Here is a 23,902-nt window from a genome sequence, read left to right on the forward strand (position 1 = left end):
AATGTACACCCCACTTCTGCAGGTAATTTCCATATCCTCTAGTGTTTCTTCCCTCTGTCAGCTCCAAAAGTGAGTTTAATCAAGGGCTTAAGAAAAGAAAGTCAGCTCTGAGAAGTCCTGTGAGAAAGAGTGTCTTCAGCAGAAGTAAAGTGATCAAATCCAAGGAGAAGAGAATGCAAGATCCAGGAGGGATCCAGCATTATTTCACCCCGGTTAGACACTATTATCATCTGCTTTAATAGTAAAAGTGGTGGTGGCAGATGCTAGTCAGACTGAAATAGTCCTGGAGCTTCTTGGAAACCATTTACAATTGAGTGAAGAGAAACCCCACTCTCTCATGGGCTGCTCTAACCATCCATGCTTCTAGGGTCTTTCATCAAATTCCACTTCTTGAGATTGGGAGAAAAGCTTTAGAAAGAACTTCAAGTTATTTGTAAAAATTGTCCTAGCAGCAGAATAACTACTTTCTTTCATTTTACATTTTTCCTTATTTGCAACATTTTATTCTAATCCCCAGGAAGGTATAAAAGATGATTTGATTATATTGAGGCAATATATACCTTTCTCTACTTACAGACCTTTTGTATGATTCATCTTAAAGAAAGACATGTGCATATGTAGGTATGCATATATACCTACATATATTATGCATATGTCTATACACACATACACACTTTTAAAAAATCTGTTAGTTCACGCAAAACATGAACAAAATATAATGTTCTTTGTAAGCATATGCCAAGAAGGTGGTAAAAATGTGATTTATATTCTGTACATTCCAAAATACCATATTGCAAATCCTCACAAAACATCTGGGCTATGTCTAGATAACTTAAGCGAAGTGAACAAATACATATTATTTAGTGAATTTGGGTCTGCTCTAACTATAAAATAGAAATTTCTCTTGCTTCAAAGATCCACACATCCAGGTTGGGCTGGCCCCAGAGTCTTGGATAGTTAATATTCCATTTCAATTTGGTGTTAGGTTTACTAAAACCTGAAAAGGCAGAGCTTGTTTTCCAGAGAAATCTTAATACATTCTTGGATTTGCCAGTTATTTTTATATTAATAATGGTATAAACAGCTGCTTCTAAAGTTCTTTGCAGCTCTCGAATTCTTAGGTTACTTAGATGATAAAAAGTCACATGGATGCTATTTTTCAGGTGTGAAAAAGTAGCACTCTTCTAATTCTGAGTTCAGTGAGGTATTCTTTAAAGGCAAAGCTTTCTGACTATTTAGGTAGAGTATTCATGGTCAAATACAGGACCTCCTTATGGAAGTTAGCCTGAGCATGTACAAGATGGAACAAATTCAAAAAGTTTCTGTCATCTTCTTCACGGTCTCCTATATGCCATGCACAGGAACAGACAGTAGGGAAAAGAAAATGACAGTTAAAATTTTAAATATATGATTTATGTGAAACAAGATATTCTAATTGTCCCTAATAATATTTAAGCAAAAGTTAGTGACCTTTTACTAAGTCAGACATTACCCACTGAAATCATGGAATTATATAAGAACACTGGATTAGAAGTAAGAAGAATACTGGCCCATGCTTTATTGCTTCTAGCTTTATGACCTTGGGTGACTCAGGTAACTTCTCTAAGCCTTAATTTTCTCATCTGTCAAATAGGGTTAATTATCATGTTGACTACCTAATAAAACTGTAAAATAATATTTGTTGTAAACTATACAAATATAAGATATTATTATGATGACTATGATAGTAAGTGAGCAAGTTAAAATTTTCTTGCTATGCAAAATTGAAATTGGGTTCTTTCAGAGCCAACTCTTCAACTTTATGTTCTCTATTAAAACCAATACCAGATCTTAAAAGTGACAAGAGCCAGGAACTAAATATATCCCAATGGAAAAACAAAAAGTCTGCTCCTTCCATTGTTAGTTTAGAAGTAAAAGTCTACACAGGGTTGGCTGGTTAGCTCAGCTGGTTAGAGCCTGGTGCTGCTAACACCAAGGTTGAATTCCCATACTGTCCAGCCACCAAAAAGAAAAGTCTACTCAGAACTAGCTCTGTCCTAGCTCTGTCTTCAGTGGAGACTAGAGTGCATTTTTACTTATACCTATGCACTATCTGCATTCCTACTCACCAGACGTAATTGATTGCAGCATTTCCATTATAATACATGCAAATGCATTTGCCACACTCTGCAGGAAGTTATGTCTTTCTACTGGAGTGCTAAAGACTTTACAGACTTTTTGCATCATTTTAACTGCCCAATCCATGCAGTATAGTTCTTTCTCACACACCTGATTTAGACATACAAAGAATTATGGTAAGCCTTCATGTGAAAAAATATGTAGAATTTGAAAATGTTATCGACAATGATGGTTTATGATTTTACATAATTTATTATACATGACACTGTATTGTATAAGGGGGAAATGCTCTTATATCTAATACTCCTTTGCTTTCGAATGGTACAATTTTAGTGGGAAAAAGTACAAAGTAAATAAAAAGCCGGTCCAAGATTATCATGGAATATTATTTATTAATGCAAGAACTAATATTGAAAACAGTTAACATATGAAAAGCAAGACTTCTGCTCATTCACTCATTCAATAAACATTTATTGAGCACTTGCTAAGAACTGAAGATACTATGACAAACCATAAAAACTCAGCTCTATTTTCAAGGAGTCCAATGAGGGTGGTAAACAAATAGGCAATTTCAATAAGCAAGACTCTATGGTATTATAAACTTTCCTCTTGAAAAACTTTCCATATACTTCTTGAGAGTTTTAGGAAATTTGTTTATCCATTATTAAAAGTAAGAAATTAAAGTTTACATGTTCCTAGCTTAAATTGACTGAAAGGTAAAAGATTTATTTACTAATATTTACTTGCACAATGTAACTCAGCCAAATAGATAACGTACAGCTTGAAAATAAACTATATAGTAGTGTAACTAAATAACGTCAATCTGACAGGAAAGACTGTTTGACTACTTCTTATGTATAAAGCATTGTATCAAGCATTATGAAAGAAATAATTGACATGGCCCTGGATTTCAAAGGGCTTGCAATTTATTTTGGGAGATGACTTACCCCACATGTACAATGGCTTAAGAACATTAACAGCAAATGAAGACAAAGAGAGTATATAAAAAAATAATGATCAGAGTTAAGATGTTAGAAAAGGCTTCTCTACCCCTAGTGACTTTCTCTCCATTCCATTTGCTATACTGCTCCAAAATGACCTGCCAAAAACATAAAACTAATCACTTCTCCTCCCTTCTTAAAACTTTTCAGCAGCTTCCTATCAGAAGATGGGTTCAAGCTCCACAGAACGGCCTACACAAAGCCCTTCCATACATAGTCTCCCCCTTTCTAACCTCACCTCCTCTACTCCTCTTCTGTATGTTTTAAACTTTAGAAATAATTCTGAACTGCTTACAGTGCCTTGAATATAGTCACGTGGTTCGACTTCTCTGCTGCCTTGAATAATCTACTGCCACCCTCTATCTGCCTGATAAACTCTTTCTCTTCATTTTTTAAAACATTTATCTACTGGGATTGGGGAAGTCCTCTCTGTCCTCTACTCTCACCTGATTCTGTCTCTCTCTCAGCCACCTCTTTTTGTATATATATTTTTATACTTATCCCACTATGTTTATTTTTGTATATCTTGATATTTCTTAAAAGAATGTAAGTGGCTTGTGGTCAGAGATTTGTTCTATTAATTTCCACAGTCCTAGAATCTCACACAGTTTATGGCCCATAGTAAGCACTCAATAAATTTATGTTAAATGAATGAATATTAAATATATTTTAAGAATTTTTATTTTGAAACATTTTAACTATACAAAAGTAGAGGGAATAGTAAAATGAATCCCCAGTACCCATTTCCCACCTTCAACAATTACCAATTTTGTTTCAACTCTACGCCCATTTACTTCCACATTCCCTCCCCACCCGACTCCTACATTAATTATTTTGAAGCAAATTAACTGGGACTCTTTTTTAAAAATCCTATTTTTAAGAATATAGCTTAGCAGAGCTGTATAATGACAATCTAGATGTAAAGTGGAGAGGGATCAATATAAGGAATGACTTCAAATATTATTCTAAATATAGTATATTGCATATATATATATATATATATATATTTTCCTTTTTGTCCTTTTTCGTGACCGGCAACGGATCGCAACCCTCAGTGTCGCGCCCGCACCGGACCGGGACCGGCAACGGGATCGCAACCCTCGGTGTCGCCCCCACACCTCGCTCAGCCAGTGAGCGGCCGGTCTGTATGTGGGATCCGAACCCTCGGTGGGAACGCCACTGCGTTTCCCAAGCGGCGCACTGTAGCAGTGCACCACCGGGCCGGCCCAATATATTGCATATATTTTAATATTTTGAAAAATAAGTATTAAAAATATATAATTAAATGTTTATTCTTTCAAAGTGTTTTGTGCACATTTCAATTTCTTTAGGGAAGCTCCTTGGTAGGTCAACTGAAATGTTAAACAACTTGCTAGAGAAAAACTATATTTTTACTTACCAAAGCCAAAAAGACTATGAGCCTTGCCAATTCAAGTGCCCGTCCATTCACAGCTTTACTAGCCATGAAAGTGAAACAGATGTTATTCCCACTTAGGATTAGGAGACGTGCATTATTCTCTAGAAGCCACTCACGGGGAACCACTTTTATTAGAGGAAGAACAGTTATTTAATGAGAAATTACACAATAGCTATAGTAAATATCATTAAATACATGCAATATTATATCACCATACTGGAAATACAATTAGTGCCAAGGGAAATGCTCAGAAAAAATACTTCAGTTTTTCAATTACAGCATTCAACCAGAGACACAGATTATTGCCATGTCATGGCAGCTCTTACAAATGTACTAGTAATATAGGCAAAGCAATTCTCCTACACATAGATTAGCAGGCAAGGTGCTCTAATCCTGTGTAAGGAAAGAAACCTTGTAAACTTTAACATCTAAAGGACTATACAGGAATGGCAAGAATTGTTTCACCTCTCCTATACCAGCAGGAGAAGGCTTTCTTCTTACATAACTTAGGAGGGTGTTTCTGAGAACCTGCAAAATGGGAATAACTGAGCTAATTAAATAATGAAGCTTTCAAATAATAAAAAATATACATTTATAGGGGAGTTCTAGTCAAGATGGTGGAATAGACGGTCCCCAGTGTCACTCTCTCCCACAAATCAACCAATTTACAACTATAAAAATGTAACGTCAGCCAAGCTGGGGCCGCTGGAGCTCAGGGAAAGAGGAGGAGAGACCTATGGAGTTCATGAAGGTGGGAGAAACTATGATGAGAGAAAGAAAAAACTGCTCTGAGCATTTCGTGCCACGACCGTTTTAAGCCTGGGGCTGCTGAGTGCGTGGAGCAGGAGCTGGCAGAAGCCGCAGCTATGCCCTTCAGATGGAGGTGCTTGGAGGAAGCAGGGGAGAAGAGGGCCTTGGCGGCCCCCAGGACAGCAAGACCACTAATAGGGTTCCCATGGACCCACGCAGGAGGGGGGAGCAAGAACAACTGAAAAAAGGGAGTCATTAAGAGACTGGTAAGTCATTGCAAGGGACCAGTGCAGGGCCCATCCCATGGGAAGTGTTTGGAGCACAGGCCCACTGGGAGAACACTGGGACACAGCAAGGACAGCTGGCCTGCCGCCAATGGAGTTCATGAAGGTGGGAGAAACTATGATGAGAGAAAGAAAAAACTGCTCTGAGCATTTTGTGCCACGACCGTTTTAAGCCTGGAGCTGCTGAGTGCGTGGAGCAGGAGATGGCAGAAGCCGCAGCTATGCCCTTCAGATGGAGGTGCTTGGAGGCAGCAGGGGAGAAGAGGGCCTTGGCGGCCCCCAGGACAGCAAGACCACTAATAGGGTTCCCATGGACCCACGCAGGAGGGAGGAGCAAGAACAACTGAAAAAAGGGAGTCATTAAGAGACTGGTAAGTCATTGCAAGGGACCAGTGCAGGGCCCGTCCCATGGGAAGTGTTTGGAGCACAGGCCCACTGGGAGAACACTGGGACACAGCAAGGACAGCTGGCCTGCCGCCAAATCATCACAGGACCACTCAGAGGGGACTGGTCGGGAATGCAGAATTGCATGGGGTGCAGTTTGATGAAAAAACTCAGGCCCATATCAGAGTTTCTACACAATCCAGACCCCCCGGGTCTCTGGAGAGCCCGAAGTACCTATAAGGTCAACCATTAAACCTTGAGCTACACAAAAAGCCTTCCCTAGGGAAACAGCAGCAGAGCAATAATTTAGTTCAACCACACAGCTCAAGTACTGGTTCCCACAGGAAGTTCCCCCATTTTAGAAGTAAGCAAAGGACAAAACATTAGTTCCGGCCCAGGCACACCACCAGTGCCTCGGGGCCTGCCTGGGGACCCGAGGCATGGAGAAAGGGAACAGAGCCCCCTCCCACAACTAGGCACACTGCATCAGCACCTCAGGGCCCACCTGGTGACCTGAGGCATGGAGCCAGGAAGCGAACCCCTCTCCCACAACCAGGCACACCAGCAGCACCAAGGAGCATGCCAAAAACATCACCTCCATGTGGGTAGCCCACCACAGCCACCACAATAACCATGGCTGCCACAAAAGCGGCTAGACGCCACAACCACCATGCAGATGGTCCACCAACCACTGGAGTGCATTGGAACAAGGTGAGTCACCAGCAAAGATAAAGAAAAGAAGAGGATGTCTCTCTCCACAAAGCCCATTTCAGAGTGACAGAGGAAGCATTTGCTCTATGATAATATTGGGGGACCTGATCATACCTCTCAGCATTGGACAGATCATCTAGGCAACAAGTGAACAGAGTAACTATTATTCTTTCAGAAGGAGAGAAGAAATCTAGGGTAATTAGTGGGGAGAGGGGGAAGGGATGGGGGATGTGGAGAGATTGGACAAGGGGCATAAAGAATAATTATGATTTGTAACAATATATATGCTAATAATATTGATTTGATCAACATATCTCAATGTTGAACCCCCAAAATATGTATAATCAATTTTGATTCAATAAAAAAATTAAATTTAAAAAATATATATGTATTTATATAATTGGCAATTGAAGGAAAGTAAGATGATTATATGCATTTTCTTCAAACATAATGCCCAACTCTTTAAATATTTTAGAGCATTTAGTGATGTCTAATAGGTACTTCACTTATAGAATTATCTTACTATTTTACAACTGTATTCTAATAATAAATTTCTATTATTCTGTTAGTAAATATATATTTTTACCTGATAGTTCATCTACAAGACTGATAACATCATCTGTTGTCCACTCTTTGGTGCGAGTGTCATATAGCAATCTAATGGCATCAGCCAAACCTTTCAGACTGGATTCATCTGTAGGACCTTCTATCATTTTCTGCCAAACTACCTGTCCTGAATTAAAACAAAAACTAGGCTATAACAGAATAGTTGGCTTTCTGATAAAGACTTCATGGATTGTTTAAAAAGGAAAGTGGATTGCATAATGGAATCCATTTACTTATATAAGCTACTTTCATTTTAACTTTCATAATGAAAGGTCAATTCCGATAACAGTATAATGTTTCTTACTGATATGATGAAGCACATCAGCAATAGCTAAATGAAGTAAAGAAAAGGTAATTTCATGATGCAGAATAGTGCTTCTAGTTCAAAGATAATGCTATCCCATAATAGAAATTGAAATAAGCAATTGGTGTAATCTTAATAAAATAAAAAGAACCTACAGATATCTTTCAAAAAGAGAGAATATTATATTTGAAAATCTTTCACACATTTATATCAAAACAGAGTAATTCAGTTAACTTTTGATTATTTCCTATGACCAACTGTCTTTGTGGATTACAAACAAAATTTTCATCTTGGACTGGCTTCCTGTTGTTACTCAACATACTTTAAGCTTGTTACCTTCTGACATAAATCAGTGTGAGCTAAAGAAATGCATGATACTTTTAATATTAATCTAAGCAAAATTGAGAGGCAAAAAACTTGCAAAAAATCGTATTATGCAAAATTAAGCATCAATTCTGACTATCACTTTGCTTCACTGACACCAATCTAGTAGCAAATATAACCTTGAGTTAAGATAATGTTTAAAAATGAAAAGGAGCTATTGTATATAAACCAGAAATGATAGGAATATATTTGGTCACGGCCTACAGCAGAACAATTTCTGTCTTGAAGCTTAGGTTATATATAAGTTAATGTAATATACAGGTATGAAATCATGAAATACAGTTTAGCTATTAGGAATGATGAAATTGAGCAGGTACAAAAAGATATACTTTCTAAAATAAAGTAATTAACCAATTATATAACACGCATCCCCGAAAAATGGGTGCTCACCATCCTGAGGAGATATTGGCCCAAAGATGATATACAGCAATCTTGCCTGATTCACCATTGGCCATGGTTTTAATATTCGTGTCAACCAAAAAGCAGAATCACTTCGATGTGTCCAGTGATCAAGCAGGACATTCCTACAGAACAATCTGATCCTTAACTCCAGTTTTCGAGCACTTCCTATGAAGACAAAAGAATTGTAAACCATTCTTCCTAGAAAGGTTGATGTGAGTGTCGGAGAGTGATCAGAGCAACCTATTAACCATTGAGGTTAAACAATGATCATAAATTGGGTTTCTAAACAGGAAGTAACCAAGAAATTATCTGCTCTTAAGCTGCCCTAACTTTATAGTTTATCTGCTTACCCTTACCTTTCTGATTTATATCCAATACTTTTAATAATGAGACAATCAAAAGACATGCTTAAGTTTACCAGAATCTTATAAAATTTTGGATTTAGAAAGAAATAGAGAAAGGTCAAAGACATACATGATTAATATACTTTGTACTGAAGTGTTACTTCATTTTTCTCCATAAAAATTTTAGATTATTGAGGGACTTTTTTTAAAAACCGCTTTATTGGGCCGGCCCGTGGCTCACTCGGGAGAGTGCGGTGCTGATAACACCAAGGCCCCGGGTTCGGATCCCACATAGGGATGGCCGGTTCGCTCACTGGCTGAGCGTGGTGCTGACGACACCAAGTCAAGGGTTAAGATCCCCTTACCGGTCATCTTTTAAAAAAAAAAAAAAGATAAAAACCGCTTTATTGAGCTATAATTCACATACCATACAATTTACACATTTAAAGTGTACAGTTCAATGGTTTTAGTATAGTTACAGATACGTTTAGCCATAACCAGTCAATTTTAGTACATTTTCATCACTTCAAAAAGAAATCCTGTTCTTTTAGCTATCATCCCCCTATCTCTCTGTCCTTTACCACCCTCAGCCCTAAACAACCAATATCTACTTTCTGTCTCCATTGATTTCCCTATTCTGGAATTTCGTATGAGTGAAATAATATAGTATGTGGTCTTTTGTGACTGGCTTATTTCACTTAGCATAGTCTTTTCAAGATTCATCCATGTTGTAGCATATATCAGTACTTATTCCTTTTTATGGGCAGATTATATTCCATTGTACGGATATACCACATCTTGTTTATCCATTCACTCACTGATGGACATTTGGGTTGTTTCCACCTTTTGGCTATTATGAATAATGCTGCTATTAACATTTGTGTTCAAGCAAAAAATAATAAAAATAACAAAAAAAAAAAAAGAAAAAAAAACATTTGTGTTCAAGCAAAAAATAATAAAAATAACAAAAAAAAAAAAAGAAAAAAAAACATTTGTGTTCAAGTTTCTGTGTGGAAATACATTTTCATTTCTCTTGGGGATATACCCAGGAGTGGAATTGCTGGGTCATATGGTAACTCTACATTTAATCATTTGAGGAACTGTCAGACTGTTTTCCAAAGTATCTGTACCATTTTACATTCCCACCAGCAATATATGAGGATTTGGATGTCTCCACATTCTTGGTATCTAACTTTTTAATTTTAGCCACCTAGTAGATGTAAAATGGTATCACACTGTGTTTTTTTTTTTTTAACAGCTTTATTGAAATATAATTTACATACCATACAATTCACCCATTTAAAGTGTACAATTCAGTGTGGTTTTTGTTTTTGTTTTTTTGTTTGTTCTTGGCAACTGGCTGGTACAATTCAATGGTTTTTGATATATTATTAATTTTAAAAATTGTGGCAAAATATAACACAAAATCAGCCATTTTAACCATTTTTAAGTGTACAACTCAGTAGTATCAATTATATTCACAATGTTATCCAACTATTACCACTGTCTATATCCAAAACTTTTTTATCACTCCAAATACAAACTATAACCATCAAGCAATAACTCCCCATTCTCCCCTCCCCCAGCTTCTGGTAACTTCTAATCTATCTTCTGTCTCTATAAATTTGCCTGTTCTTCACTGTCTATATCCAAAACTTTTTTATCACTCCAAATACAAACTATAACCATCAAGCAATAAGTCCCCATTCTCCCCTCCCCCAGCTTCTGGTAACTTCTAATCTATCTTCTGTCTCTATAAATTTGCCTGTTCTTAGTATCTCATATAAATAGAGTCATGCAATATTGGTCCTTTTTGTTCCTGGCTTCTTTTACTTAGCATGTTTTCAAGGCTCATAATTTTGTTTATACATTCATCTGTTGGTGGACACGGGTTGTTTCCATATTTTGTCTATTGTTAATAATGCAGCAATGAACATTAACATACAAGTATCTGTCCAAGTGCCTGCTCTCAGCTCCATTAGGTTTATACCTAAGAGTGGAATTGCTGGGTCATATGGTATGTTTAGCTTTTTGAGGAATAGCCAAACTGTCTTCCATAGAAGCTGCACCATTTTACATCTTACATTTTTACACCATTTACGTTCTACTTACTTGTAGGTGAGACAAGAGTAAATGGAAAGTCTACTAATGATCCAAGGCCATATGTAAGCACCCCCTGCTATGTCAAGCCAAGTAACACAGACGTTTAGAGGACAGAGATTATTGAGGCCTGGGTTGATCAGGAAAGGATTTACAGAGGAGGTCAGGCAAATTGGGTCTTTAAGGATGAGAAAGGGCTGGCCGGTTAACTCAGCTGGTTGGAACGTGGTGTAATAATACCATGGTCAAGGATTCAGATCCCTTTACTGGCCAGTTTCCAAAAAAAAAAAAAAAAGGACAAGGAGAGATGTTATTTCAAGAAAATGAGATAGAATGAATAAAAGGTACTGAGGTAGAAATGTTTAAGAGGTTTCTGAGACACAGTGAGTAGAGCAATATGCCTATGTCAAAATGATATGAAAGTAGTGAGCAATGAGTTTGAAAAAGTAAGTTGGGACCAGAATGTAAAGGCCAGTATAAATTTGACTTTATTTTGAAGACATCATGGATCTAATAAAAATTTTTGATCAAGGGAGAAACATCATAAATTAATTTTGCTGTTGTTTCATTGGACTTCTAAATCTGCCCTTTTGATTTAAAATTTGTTTTATAATGAAGTATTTCAAGCTTAAAGAAAAGCAGAGACACTACAACAAATACTGTGTACCAATCACCTAGCTTTGTCAAAGCTCTACTTCTTGCTATATTTGCTTCAGATTTTTAAAAATAAACATTGAAGATACAAAGATAGAAAGCTTCTTGTATATCACTTCTAATTCTTTTCTCTTTCCTCCCCAGAGGTAGTCACCATCCTAAATTTGGGTTTTGTCCCTCCTTTATCAGTAAGGGTTCTCTGGAGAAATAGAACCAACAGGATAGATATATATATTTATCTCAAAGGCAGTCTGCTGGCAGAATTCCTTCTTGCTTGGGGTGGTCAGTCTTTTTCTATTAAGGCTTTCAACTGACTGGATGAGACCCACTGACATTATGGAGGGTAACCTGCCTTCCTCAAAGTCTACTGATTCAAATGTTAAGCTCATCTAAAAAATACCTACACAGAAACACCTAGGATAATGTGTGACCAAATATCTGGGTACTGTGGCCTAGCCAAGTTGACATAAAATTAATCATCATACCTTTTGAAAAAAAGTATATGTTCTTATACTATTTTACATATGTATGTAACCATAAGGAATAAATATAATTGTTTTACATTTTTAATCATGTATATAAATGGTATCATACTGAAGGTATCCTTTGGTAACCCTTTTTCTCAAATTATGTTGTTTTGTTTTGTTTTGTTGGCAGCTGGCTAGTATGGGACCCAATCTTTGACCTTGGTATTACAAAGCTGTGCTCTAACCAACTGAGCTTACTGGCTAGCCTTCAAATTATGTTTTAAGATTTACCCATATTAATATATGTGGATCTAGTCATTAATTTTAACTACCGATGATTTTAGCTGTATGAATATACCACAATTCATTTATCCATTCTCCTGACAACAGGCATTGAGGTTGTTTGCAGCTTTTCACAGTTACAAATAATGCTGCAATGGTCATTCTTATAAGAGGGTACTTCAAAAAGTTTGTGGAAAATAGAATTGAAAGATAATATTAATCTTTCCCTGAATTCTGTGAAGTACCCCATACATGTCTCCTTGTGCACATTGTGGGAGTTTCTCAGAGTGGGAAATTGCCAGATGTAAAGTTCTATAATTTTAAAAATATAAAAGATTTCAGGTATATGGAAAGGTTAAAGAGGGAGGAGGCTAGGGAAAAATTGGTTAATGGACACAAAGAATGAATACATTCTGTACTGACGGATATGCCAGCTATTCTGATTTGATCATCACATATCGTACACAAATACTGATAGTCAACTCTGTACCTCGCAGATATGTAGAAACAATTACGTTTCAATTACAGCTATTCTGATTTGATCATCACATATCGTACACAAATACTGATAGTCAACTCTGTACCTCACAGATATGTAGAAACAATTACGTTTCAATTAAAATAAATAAATAAATAAAATTTAAAAAAAAGAGTTAAAGAATACTATAACGAACTCCTTTGTATTCACTACCCAGCTTAAGGAATAAAATATTAATACAGTTGAAGCCCTCTGACTATGTCTCTTTTCCCATAGGGCTTTTTGCCTAACTATTCCATTCAGTGTTTATCATTCTCTTACATTTCTTTGTCTGTGTAAGAGCGGTCTTAAAAAAGTTCATAGAAGGATTTGTATTATCTTTTAATTATATTTTTCCACTAACTTTTTGAAGTTCTCTTGTATGTTCGCCACAATTTACTTTTTTTTTTTTTTCTGGGTGGCTGGCCAGTATGGGGATCTGAACTGCTGGTGTGATAAGGCTGTGTTCTTACCAGCTGAGCTAACCAGCTAGCCCTCCCACAATTTACTTTTAAATATACTCTTCTTTTTTTTTTTTTTTTTCTGTCTTAATCTCTATATAATATCGTCTGTGAACTGTAGTTCTTTACCTGGTTTGCTGCAGACAGCAGTCTGCATCTTGCGGGAGAGATGAGTCAGTTCACATAAAAAGTTATAAACACGATGGCACTCGAGATCATCCCAACCTGCTGTTAAGGTCTGAGGAAAATAAAATAAAGGAAACACTGCAGATGTTCAGACCATCAAATCAAAATGTAAGTCACTTATGAGCATAACTGTTTTTAGCACATGATCAAGTCAATGTGCAATTTTTATCTACCATGGAACTATTCAAATTAACAAGAAATTTATATAAAGAAAACCTAGAAATGCTCCAAAATCGAGTTTATTCTTGGTTGGAAAGGGAGTATCTTTTCAGAGAACTTTTAAATGGTACCAAATCCTGAATTTTGACAAATGAAGAAAATAACAAAGTAAGACCAAAACCCTGGAACACAACTTTAGACATCTGACTCACAACCACACTGTGGCTTAGTTTTAAGACTACAGTAGAACCTCTTTGACCCCCTCTAGCTGTCATTTAGGATAATGCTTACAAATGAAAATGATATTTTAATGTGACAATTCTGAGCACTTATTTAGGACTCTTTGATGTGAAAAAACAAAAAACCTTTACCAGGACAAAAATTTAATAATTATATTTGAACATACTAGAATGCACAAACATATGAAAAGGGGAAAAAATATATATATGGTATACAACTACATTTAGATTTTGAAAGGTTGATTGATCACAAAAATTCTTCTTAAAATAGTTAACTGGATTTCAGTACTTTAAAAATTATTCTTATTCCCTCTGGAAGGACATGTGAGAAACTTTAACAGTGATTACTGATGAAGGAACTCAGTGGACAAGGGACAGACCTTGGAGGGAGACTTAGTTCTCATTTTATACATTTTGTACCTTTGGAATTTTACATGAATACATAGGTATGTATTACCTGTCCCAAAGAAAGAGAGAAACAAAAAACAAAAACAAAATTAAAGAAGCAAAAATCTGTCTTGGAAGAAGGCTAGTAGGAGGCCCTAGGCCCCTGGAGTCTGGGTGTGTAGGATCTGAGGGCTGGTAGGCTGGGATACAGAGCAAGATTCTTCCAGGTGCGGTGCATACCTCACAAGGCTGTTGTAAGTTTTAAATTAGTTAAAGCGTGTAAACCACTTAGGACAGTGTCTGGTACATAATAAGGGCTCAAGAAATGCTAGTTATTATTATCTTCTTTGTTTACAATAAAAGATTAGTAAAAAACGTACTTGAAATCATACATTTTAGTTGATTTCTAAAATCACACCTTAAATAACCAGCCCAAGACTTTAAACTCACTGTGTGTGTGTGTGTGTGTGTATATATATATATATATATATATATGTGCATACACTCATACCACCGCATAATAATTCTAGTCTTTACAATTGGCTGGAAACTTCGAGGACACTGGTGTAGAGAAAATAAATATCAAACATTTTTCACCAATGAGAAACCCAAGAAGAAAATATAAGATGGCAAACACACTATTAGATTAATACATTCTCAAATATTTACAATTTTATTTTGCTCTCTTTAAGATTATTATAACTTCTATTAACCTATGAAAGGTAGATTACACGCTCTACTTGTTAACAGGTCAAAAAGTATTCCATTTCTTCTTTCATTAAAAAAAGTACCTGTAAAAATATGCCATAACATGGTAATCCTAAACATTGCATAGGAGCTGCACAGCCATTGAATTTAAAACAGGAAATCTGTAAAGATAATAATGTTAATTTCTCATTTTCAGTGGAACTGTACAATGATTTGACATTCAAATTTAATGGAAATACGCTAGAATTTTTTCAGTATATATTCTGATTAGGATTGTATTACATAGCTGAGTATTACAAAAGAAGTATAAAACAAAGTCTCTGCCCTTAGGGAGCTCACAATTTATTTAGGAGAATAAGACATACACATGAAATTATAATAATTCAGGTTAGAATATGTATAAATCTTAAAAATAACTGAATAAAGACTATATCGGATAATATAAAAGCGGGGGAAAGATAAAATTTGGTAATGATAAAAAAGCTTATGAAGGAAACATGAAATAAGCAATGTCATAAAGTAGATTCGGAAATAACCAGTGGGAAGGTTTGGTGAGGGAAACAATAAGGATAAAATTGTATGGAGGTAAAATAAACAATGTCTATTTGGTAAGAAATATTATTAACAGCTTAATTAAGCTCAAAGCAGTAGAAAGTAAGGTTGTATTGTCAGGAGAACCCTAAATACTAGCTATGGACTTTGGGCCTTATCTTGCAGAAACTGAGTAGCCACTGAAAGGTTTTGTTTTTGGTCTTTTGGGGTTTTTTTGGCAGCTGGCTGGTACAGGGGCCACTGAAAGATTTTAAGTAAGAAAGGTATCCTGATGTATGTGATGTTTTAGGAAGAGTAACCTTGATTCAGTATACAAAACAGTTTGGGGAATGACAAAATGGATAGCAGAAAGACCATCTGCAAAGCTGCTGCAATAATATAAACCAGAACTCAACACAAATACTGACATGGAAAAAAGTCAGTGCATCAGAAACAGTATGCATACTACTGAGTATAGAACTGAACTATCAAAACTGGAAGTATGTTTGGATTTGTATATAAAACTCAGTCTTACACAGAGATTATGCCCAAACATGTTGATATACATTTCCAAGTCTATTACCACAAAAGGTTTGTCATTTTATATATTAAAAATACTTTCCTGGGCCGGCCCGTGGCTCACTTGGGAGAGTGTGGTACTGATAACACCAAGGCCATGGGTTCGGATCCCTATATAGGGATTGCCGGTTCGCTCATTTGGGAGAGCGTGGTGCTGACAACACCAAGTCAAGGGTTAAGATCTCCTTACCAGTCATCTTTTTTTTTTTTTTTGTCTTTTTTCGTGTCCAGCAACGGACCGCAACCCTCAGTGTTGCGCCCGTACCAGACCGGGACCAGCAACGGGATCGCAACCCTTGGTGCTGCGCCCGCCCCTTGCTCAGACAGTGAGCAGGAGCCGGTCTGTATGTGGGATCCGAACCCTCGGTGGGAGCGCCACCGTGCTCCCAAGCGGCGCACTGTAGCAGTGCGCCACCGGGCCGGCCCACCAGTCATCTTTTAAAAAAAAAATAAAGAAATATAACTCTGTACCCCATAAATACGTACCATCAATATGTGTCAATAAAATTTTTTTTAAAAAATAAATAAAATAAAATGAATGTAAGACATTTAATAATAAAATATCTTTTCTGGAAATCAAGGTTATTAACTAATTCAGAAGTATGATCTTACTTCTGTGAGTATCTTGTGAATGTACTTTAGCCTTTCTTTGGTGGGTAGCAGCAACGTGCATCTTTTAAATAGTAGACCTGAGACACAAGAAAAAACGACAACACAATTAGTTTAAGAATATCAATAGAGCACAGCATAATGTCTCTTGAAAATCAAGTATGGTGTATCACAGTGGACTATAAGTTGATATGGTTTTTAAGAGAAAGTTTGGGAGGAAGAATGCAAAACAGTTATAATATATGGTGTTTACCAAGTGACTCTGATGTTCACTTATGAGGCGGTGGTATAAAATCTTGTAAAAAATTGTGAAATCGACACTATAGAACACATATGGAAAAGTATTTAGATTTAAAAAGATATGATCATAAGACATAGAAAGATACACAAGGGAAACTTTATTTTGTCTTTCTTCCAAACAGACTCCAATATCTCTTGAAGTTAACCTCATGTCCACAAAATATGTTTTGAGTTGTTAAGGTAAAACATGGAAAGAACGAGAAGAGATTTCGTATTCCTCTCTCCAAATACAAAAATTTAAAGTCATAAGTATTTAAAATTTCAAAGGTTAGAAGTCATTTTTGCTCACAGAAAGTATCCACTTTGGATGAAATATCTATCTCTTCCTTCAAAGATATCCTTTTATGGGGCCTGCCATGTTAAGAATGTATAGAATTTTGTGTTCAGATATTTTAAAAAAACAACAACAAATAAGACTCCAGTTTCTCAGTGAGATGTAACTTGAACTACAGTGACAGGAAGTGTAAGATTTCTTTCCTCTAACAGTTGTTTTCCTAAAATGGCAATACATTGTTAGCATTCCTATAAGGGCAATTATCCTCCAACTACATCATAGAAAAATGTATACCTGAATCTCATGACTTTCTTCAGCTTTCATCATCTCTGTATTTTCTTTTTTACATAAGAATTACTTTACATAATTCTGAAAAATCTATGGGAATCTAATTTATTTTTATAAGTTGTTATGTTTGAGTAACACATGACCCGAATTGAGTTTTAAACATAAACCCTCCTTAGTTTTGTATATAAGATGACAGGGTTGCAATTTACCATAAAACCCAATACTGGCAGACTTTTTTTTGTTGTTATGTTTGAGTAACACATGACCCGAATTGAGTTTTAAACATAAACCCTCCTTAGTTTAGTATATAAGATGACAGGGTTGCAATTTACCATAAAACCCAATACTGGCAGACTTTTTTTTTTTTTAAACACAGGTGCTCTGCTATACCCTTTAGAGACCAACTTCTTTAAGTTCTCACTAAAATACAGTCAGATATAATGTTCTTTCCATACTGGCCATCTGCTCTGTTTTGTATGAAGAAGCAAATTAAAATTTATAATCTTCAAAGTGCAGGATTCTGAAAATGTTATTTTAATGTCTGAAAACAAGAACATATTAGATAGGAATGGTAACATGATAAAATGGTAAGTACATCAAACGTTTACCTAAAGAATTAGTCATAAGCCAGGTGTCTGCATCAAAATTAAATGGAAGGTTGAAATCATTACATTAATAAAACTGTTTTTAAAAGCTAGCTATTAAGATCAGTACAAATTTGAATTTTTTAAAAACTGTTTAATTAAAAAATTTGGGGGGGTGCAGCTGGCTGGTACAGAGATCCAAACACATGACCTCCAAACCCATGACCGTGTTATAAGGCTGTGCTCTAACCAACTGAGATAAACGGCCAGCTGTCACTTGTATTTTTTAACTGACTTGTCCATATAATTGTCTTAACACTTTTTTTCTTTGTTTGTTTGTTTACGCAATTGAGACTTGGTCAGGGAGAATAAAGATATTCACAATGAAAAGGAGCAAAAAGTATTGCCATATTCTGTTACAGGCTTTACTATGTCTTATCATAAATACTAAAACCAACAACACTGTAATCAAATTACACACCTTTCATTTGATCTTATTAAATATACTTATCAAATATACTTTGATGTATTTACATATCTATATAGTCTTATTTTATCATCTTAACATTAGGCATCCTTGGGCTACTAAAAAGCAATATTCACTTAACTTATTATTATGCATTTATTTAAATCCCAACATCATCTTCATACTTGATTTTATTGCCATACTTTGGTTAATTATAAAGTGGTTTTATAATTAAATTGGTGTCATTAGTCAAGCCAAAATTAGAATTTTATTAGGGATAATGAAATAATGAATGGGTTAAAAGACATAAATGATTACAAATCAAGGGAGAAAAGATTATACAGAATTTCCTTTGATAAGGTCAATTTAATTATAGAGTAACGATTTATTAGTAAATGTGTAGAGTACTTAAAAAAAAAAGAAAACCATAGTTCCTTTTAAGAGAATAAATGATCTTTCACAATAATGTGTTTAAATTTCTTTTCCATTTTTAAGGACTAGATTATGGCTGAAAGGGAAAGAGAAAGAGATAAAAATCATTAGATTCATAGGAAGTGAAGCATAGAAAATGCATCAATTTCCTAAGCTGGTAAGCCACCTAGACAATAAGCATAGGTGATATTATATCCACATGAAATCATAAGGACCAACACTTTCTCATCATTAAAGAGAAGTGTAAGGGACTGTTAAGGGAAAGCCCTCACACTGAAGAGTAAAGGCATCACAGAAATAGGTACATTTTAGGAAATATTCCACATCCCACTGGCCAAACAGAATCGTATAATGAAATCCTTTTTAATTAAGTGTGGTTCTCTACTTGTTGTATTCTTATTACATAAATTACCTAGAGATCTGTAGTGCTCCAGTATAGCAGAGTCTTGTCTCCTGCCAGGCAGCTCAAGGTTATGAAAGTCCTGAAGTAAAAATCTTTTGCTTCCTGACGAGGTTGAGATATAATTAATGATGTACTGGCTGACTGTTTTGGACACCATACTTAGCATGCTGATATCCTTCACTACCAAAAGAAATGTATATGTATGAATGGCTTAAATGCAAGAACATCACTATTTGTACAGTCTATTAATTTATAAGCTAACTAACAATACTAATAATAAACCCAGTGGGAAAAATCTTAAAATTGTTTTAAATCTAGTTTTCAATGAATTAGAAACATGTTGGGATGTAAAAATTAAGTTACCATGACATTATAAACAGAGGCATACTTGAAAGAATTTGAGTATTGTGCTTTCTCATTGTACCCTTTACCTAACAATGATGAAACTTTAGAAAATAAACTTCACGTGAATGCCACTAACACTTAGCAGGGCCTAAGATAACAAACTAGTTCTTGGGAAAAATAAAAATATTCTAGTATCTTGTGTAGCTTATTCATAGTCCCAAACCTCACCTGACAAATATCTTAAAGTTATTTGGAATATTTCCAACGGCAAGGCTTTAAAATTTCCAAGTGTTGATAAGGGCTGAGAATCTGAGTCAATTGTGGAAAAATAGCTGGATCGACGATTACTACGTCTATATTTCTGGTTAGGAATCAAAGTGAAACCGGTATTTATTCTAGATGCCATCCTTTTTCTTATATCACGAATTTATCCTGGTTACAAAAACAAAGTAAAAGAGACAAAGAAGAAAGGAAATTAAAGCAACGAAGGCTGTTGTTATTTTTCTTAATAAAGAGGTTGATACTTTGATGGGTGATAGCTGTCTCTCCATATTTACAAAAGTTTTAATGTCATATCCAATTTATGGAGTTCCCACCAATAGACTCCATATATTCATCTCAGCATCATTTGAAAAATTTTTAAATCCTTTATCTCTTTGCCAAATATTCTAGATAGAGTAAGAGTTTTAGCAGGAAATAAGATGTGTATTTGGATGAGATATATTCTAAGAAAAGAGAAATACAAAATAGAAAAAAAAGTAAGAGAACACAAGAATCAATATAACATAAAAATACATTCAATATCAACTAGTATGTTGTCTTTACAACCTTTATATTTAAAAAAATCAAAGTATTATTATAGCTTTAAAAATTTGTAGTAATGTTTTCCTGTTTCTTCAAAACTAAGTACTGACATGTTCTTTGTTAGAAACAATAAAAACAAACATAAAAAATAGAGACTAAGTTTGGAGCTATTTAAATTTACTAGCTCTAATACATTAAATAGGTGGCATTACTATTATCAATTATGTGCTGTGTAATACACAACTATGTGCTGGGTAAGCAGTGAAATTAAAGTCTTGTAAAATTAATAAGACTCAAAGAGATGAATAATAATAATTCTCTCAATTCCACCTTTTGTTAATAATAGTCCTTGATAAGTCTTACAAGTCCATACAACTTGATTTCAAAGATGAACATTTCTGAAAGGGAACTTATTAATTGTGACTGATTAAAATCACTGATTACTTACACTAAACAATAATTCTTAAAAAATATATTATGCATCACACACAGTGACTTTGTGTTATTTTATTGCTCCAGTTCAGAAAACAATGTCTTCTGTGTATATATTCATATACATATATACATGCATAACTGCAATTACAGTCTAAGGCTCCTTGTTTCTGAAGTAACAACTAAGAAATTTCATCAGAGTTACAAATAAATCTAACTTTCTCCTCTGTACAAAATTGCTAAGCTCACACAGTTACTTACACACCTTAAAAGGTTACATATCAACTTACATCAATTTAAAGTTACTTACACATTCAGGAACATGAAAAAGATATATAGTGTTTAGTGAAAAGCATAATCTGAACTTCCTTTAAAACCATACCATAACACTTAGCTTCAGCATTCAGTGAATATTTAAATCAGTAGATATTTAAAAATAATCATTAAAATTACCCAAGTAACATGTCAAAAAGCCTACAAAACACAGCTAAATATTCTGCTCCTTTGCATGGTTTTAAAAATATATAGCTAAATAAAAAGAAAATTAAATTCACTTATAAACACTTTGGTTTATATCCTTCCAGAATTTTAGATATATATATATATATATTGCTTTTTTTGAACAAAAAAGGGGAATCACTATTCATTCTATTTTGTAATCTTTTTATGAATTCTCTTTCCATGCCAATAAATATACTTGTACAAGTACATATATTTTAATAGCTGCGTGCAATTCCACCAAGTAGAAGAATCCCAATTTATTTAATCCACGAAGTTATTTCTTAACTTTTCACAGTAGGCATTTTAAAGCATTTTCACTACAATAAAATATAAATTTGGCCTACGATTTGTCCTGTTTCTCAGGAACCGTGTAAAATGAGACTTGGGTGGGGCTTGTGGACTCTTCAAAAACTCACTGACACCCAGGAGACTTCCGTGTGTCACCACTATGAATATATATTTAAATCTCTGAAAGGATTAAAAAAAAAAAAAGGACCCAAATTCTTCTAAAACTCAAGTCTCCTCTTACAATTCCTTGGTTTCCTCACTCAGAGCTGGACGTTTTGGGGGGAAACAGCGGGCTTTTCAAAAAATCCTAAAGCCATCATCCCGAATCACCCCAAATAATTCTGGTTTCCTCTCAACCCCTCTAGAGAATGAGAATCACAGACCAAAATAATAATAATAACATGATGGTTCAATGACCCCGTTCCATCGCACTAAGTTTTGTGTGAAAAGTTTTGAGGGCCCAACCGGATTAATTCTCCCCGCCCCCCTTCAGAGAAAAACCGCAAACAGCAATTGACCAGCATTTCGGTTTTGTTTTCATTTAACAAAACCTTTTGAAGAGATCCACCCCATCTGTGGGGAGACCCACCAGAGAGACCGGCCAAGAAGAGAATCAAACCACAGGGGGATGCATTTTTTTTTTTTATCCCCGTTCAGTCCATGAAAAGATGAAATTATCTCCAGAAAATATTTGAGGAAAAAGAAACCTCTTTTTACCACAGATTTTGACAGTTTTCCGGCTAAAGAGTCACAGGAAAATGGAACTTAGTCGTTTTGCCCCACCGTCCTCAAATTTCTTAATGTTTCAGAAAGAAAATATCTCCTCAAGCTTTTTCCACAGGAATAAGGGCGGGTCCGGCCCGGGTCGGCGGCCGAGCTGCGTTCCCACCTCCCAGGCGCCCCCGCGGCCTCAGGCATATTTTTTAAACCCTCCCAGGAGCCCCAGCGGGGGTGAGGCCACGCCCCCTCCATGAATAGCTCTGCGACGCGGCTCCCACCGGGCCCTCCTTCTCATGAATAATTAACAAGGGCGGGGTTCTGGGCGCCCGAGCCAGGGCCGCGGCCACGCTTCGCTCCTGGTGGAAGCCGGGAAGGGGCTGGAGTCGCTACAGTCGCGGGGAGCGGAGGGTGCAGTGCGAGAGTCGAAACCTGGCGAGCCGCAGGTCGCCTCCAGCTACTTCCTTTTCACCTAGTTTTGAGGCAATTTTTGATTTCCCCGCCCCGACCCCACTAGAGTAAATGACAGGAGCTTTCATTAAATTTTGTTGGGTAAAAACCTCCAAACATCCCTTTTTAAACCCGTCTGCCTAGAATCAAAGGAGGATGAGTGTCTGCAGCCTCTCAAGATGGAGTCCAAGACAAATCTTCCCAGCCCGGCCCTCCTGCCTTGAAGAATTAAGTTCTCTTTTACTTATTCATTCACGCTGTTGATTGAAGCCTGCTCTGCGCCAGGCGCTGGAGTTGGTCCTAAGGATACAGCAGAGAACAAGACGCATAAATTTCCTGCCTTTATGGAGCTTCTTAGTCTGATGGGGAAGATGGAATACACAGATAGATAGTATCTACAGACGGTGAACTCAGCGTTATAGAGGAAATAAAGCAACAGAGAATAACGGTGTGTGTGTTGTGGAGGGAGCTGTCATGAAGGTCCCTTTGGGGAGGTGACATTTAATTTCAGAGGAGCCAGTGAGAAGGGCTGAGGAAAAAGGGAACAGTGGGAAAGGTTCTCCTGCTTTGGGGGACCAACTCCACATTACATCCCACAAATTAAAATGAAAAATATAAATAACTAGGGCGGGCCCGGTGGCGCACTGCTACAGTGCGCCGCTTGGGAAGCACGGTGGCGCTTCCACCGAGGGTTCGGATCCCACATACAGACCGGCCGCTCACTCAAACATTTTTTATAGGTCCTTGACAAGGTCTCAGTCCCTAGGCAATGGGGCCAGGGGTGTGTAATGGATACAAGGATCCTGAGTGGTGAAAATTTAGATTTTATTCAAACTGCTATGGGAAGTCATTGAAGAGTCTAAGCAGAGCGTGATACGATCATTAAAAGATTGCTCTGGCTTTTATGTGGAGAATGAACGAGGTGAGTAGGAGTGGAAGGTAAGATCTGTTAGAACGTTGTTGCAAGGGGCCGGCCCGTGGCTCACTCGGGAGAGTGCGGTGCTGATAACACCAAGGCCACGGGTTCGGATCCC

The 23,902-nt window shown here is 36.3% G+C and overlaps 1 protein-coding gene across 1 annotated transcript; it reads right to left on the bottom strand.

Moving 5' to 3' along the window:
- Positions 1–451: 451 nt before the first annotated feature.
- On the bottom strand, positions 452–22,591 carry FBXO47 (F-box protein 47). The gene is made up of 11 exons (XM_008586729.1): positions 22,419–22,591; positions 19,905–20,108; positions 19,341–19,511; positions 16,588–16,664; positions 14,949–15,026; positions 13,316–13,424; positions 8,350–8,526; positions 7,252–7,398; positions 4,519–4,661; positions 2,109–2,268; positions 452–1,344 (listed from the first exon to the last, which is right to left on the bottom strand). Exons 2-11 carry the CDS (start codon positions 20,080–20,082, stop codon positions 1,232–1,234), a joined length of 1,353 nt encoding a protein of 450 aa, XP_008584951.1. The 5' UTR covers positions 20,083–20,108; positions 22,419–22,591; the 3' UTR covers positions 452–1,231.
- Between the last annotated feature and the right edge of the window lie 1,311 nt (positions 22,592–23,902).

Source organism: Galeopterus variegatus, unplaced genomic scaffold (assembly GCF_000696425.1).
Source record: "Galeopterus variegatus unplaced genomic scaffold, G_variegatus-3.0.2 Scaffold4089, whole genome shotgun sequence".
Lineage (NCBI taxonomy): Eukaryota > Metazoa > Chordata > Mammalia > Dermoptera > Cynocephalidae > Galeopterus > Galeopterus variegatus.